This window comes from Neopelma chrysocephalum, unplaced genomic scaffold (genome assembly GCF_003984885.1).
Source record: "Neopelma chrysocephalum unplaced genomic scaffold, ASM398488v2 Primary Assembly neopelma1_95387, whole genome shotgun sequence".
Lineage (NCBI taxonomy): Eukaryota > Metazoa > Chordata > Aves > Passeriformes > Pipridae > Neopelma > Neopelma chrysocephalum.
In genome coordinates, this window is record NW_020924062.1 from 1 (window position 1) to 2191 (window position 2191).

At 52.1% G+C, this 2191-nt stretch overlaps 1 protein-coding gene across 1 annotated transcript; it reads left to right on the forward strand.

Moving 5' to 3' along the window:
* Window positions 1-104: 104 nt before the first annotated feature.
* LOC113980835 (E3 ubiquitin-protein ligase TRIM7-like) lies at window positions 105-754 on the forward strand (the record flags this gene model as incomplete). The annotated part of the gene is made up of 1 exon (XM_027708054.1): window positions 105-754. A coding segment is annotated over one exon (603 nt), but the record flags the coding sequence as incomplete, so codon positions are not given.
* Window positions 755-2191: the final 1437 nt, after the last annotated feature.

Below are 2191 nucleotides of genomic sequence, written 5' to 3' on the forward strand. Positions count from 1 at the left end.
TTTGGGTGTGAATACTGAGGTTTGGGGTTGATCATTGAGGTTTGGGGCTGATCACTGAGGTTTGGGGTTGAATATTGAGGTCTGGCTGCGAACACTGACCTCAGGACACGGCCACGAGCTCGGGGCCAACCCAACCACCTCCCCAATCTCTCCAACCCTTCACCAACCTCCAACCCCCTCTCCCCCCAACAGAAGACCTCACCCTGGACCCCGACTCCGCCAACCACCTGCTGATCCTCTCGGCCGACCTCAAGAGCGTCCGCATGGGCTGCCGGAAGCAGGAGCTGCCCGACAACCCCAAGCGCTTCGACACCAACTCGCGCGTCCTCGCCTCGCGCGGCTTCCGCTCGGGCCGCCACTACTGGGAGGTGGAGGTGGGGCCCTCGGACGGTTGGGCCTTCGGGGTGGCCCTGGAGTCGGTCAGGAGGAAAGGGTTGACCCAGTTCTCCCCCGAGGAAGGGATCTGGGCCGTGCAGCAGAACGGGGGACGTTACTGGGCCGTGACGTCGCCGCAGCGGACGCCGCTGAGCCCCGGCAAGAAGCTGGGCAGGGTGAGGGTCTACCTGGACTACGAGGGGGAGGAGGTGTCGTTCTACGACGCCGAGAGCATGGAGCACATCTTCACCTTCCACGTGGCCTTCAGGGAGAGGGTGTTCCCGCTCTTCTCCGTCTGCTCCACCGTCACCTACATCAAGTTGTGTCCCTGAGGGACCCCGACTGGATCCCGGGAATGAGCTGGTGGAGCCTGGTTTTGGTGGGACACGGGGGGAAAAATGTCATGGGGAGAGGGTCTATGGGGCAGCAGAGAGAAGGGAATGGTTGTGGAGACCCCCAGGAACCCCCAGGAATTGTGGCCACCAAACTAAAGGTGGCCCCAAAGGTCGTGGTCACTGCCCCAAAGGTGGGTTTTGGTTGTCCCAAATGTTGTGGTCATCGCCCCAGAAATTGTGGCCACCATCCTAAAGGTGGCCCCAAAAGTTGTGGTCACTGCCCCAAAGGTGGTGGTCACTGCCCCAAAGGTTGTGGTCACTGCCCCAAAGTTCCCGGTTCCTCCTCCACCTGCTGCTCCTAAAACCCGGGGGATGATAATTTTCCCCCCCCCAAAAACTGATTTTTTGGGACGTTTTGAGCGACCTCCGGGCTGCCCCAGGTGACCCCAACCAACGTTCTCAACTCTTTGGGGTGCGAGAGGCCTTGGGGGGGGTTTTGGTTGCCCCCTCCACCCTCTGCTCCCGTTCCTCCTCTCCAGGACTCCAGAAAAGGCCAAAAAGTGCTTTTTTTGTGGGGTTTTTGTCCTTTTTTTGGGTTTTTAATGCTTTTTTTGGGGGGTTTTAATGATGTTTCTCAGGTGTGTTCGTCCTACAAGACCCACCTCGGTCACTTTGGTGCTCCCCTGCCCCCCCTTTTCCCCAAAAACAACCCCTTTTCCCCCAAAAATGCAGATTTTGGTGCTGAATCTCACATTGCCTCAGGTTCTCTCGCCTCCCATCTCTCACAAAAACCCCTTTTTCCCTCATATCTCATTCCTTTTTCCCCGGACTCTTCCAAGGAGCCGACTCCGAACTCATGTTTTTTGCCAAAACTCTCGGTTTTGCCAAAAAAAAAGCAGCTTTAAAAAATTATTTATGGAATAATCGGTGTATTATTGCCTGAAGTGCTGAAAAATGAGGGTTTTGGGGTTGATTTCTGGGTTTTTCCACCCCTAAAACATGAGAATCCTTTTAGGAAACACGGACTTGGGAAGGTTTGTTTGATCCAAACATTTCCTGGGGGGTTTAAGACGGGAAAAAGCGGAAATATCCCGATTTTTGTGGGTTGTTTCCCGCCCTGAGAATCAGATTTTTATCTTTATTTAATGTCTGGTGTTAAATCCACATTATTTAAAGGTGCAGCAACTCTTGAAGGGGCAAGTAAAAAGCCTGAATTTGGCGTTGCTGAAGTGCAGAAATGAGAAAAATAAATAAAAAATATAAATAATGATGAGTAAAATATTCCCAGGACGCGGCATTTTCCAGCCCTGACTCGGTGTTTGTCTCTTGTTTTATTTTATTTTATTTTATTTGACTTTATTTTGATTTGATTTGATTTGGGTTTGATTATTCCTGGGAAAAAAAATCGTGGTTTGAAGGATTTTTCCTGCCGGGAATTTTGATTTAAACCAAATTCGGCCACTTTTGGGGCAAATCCCCCC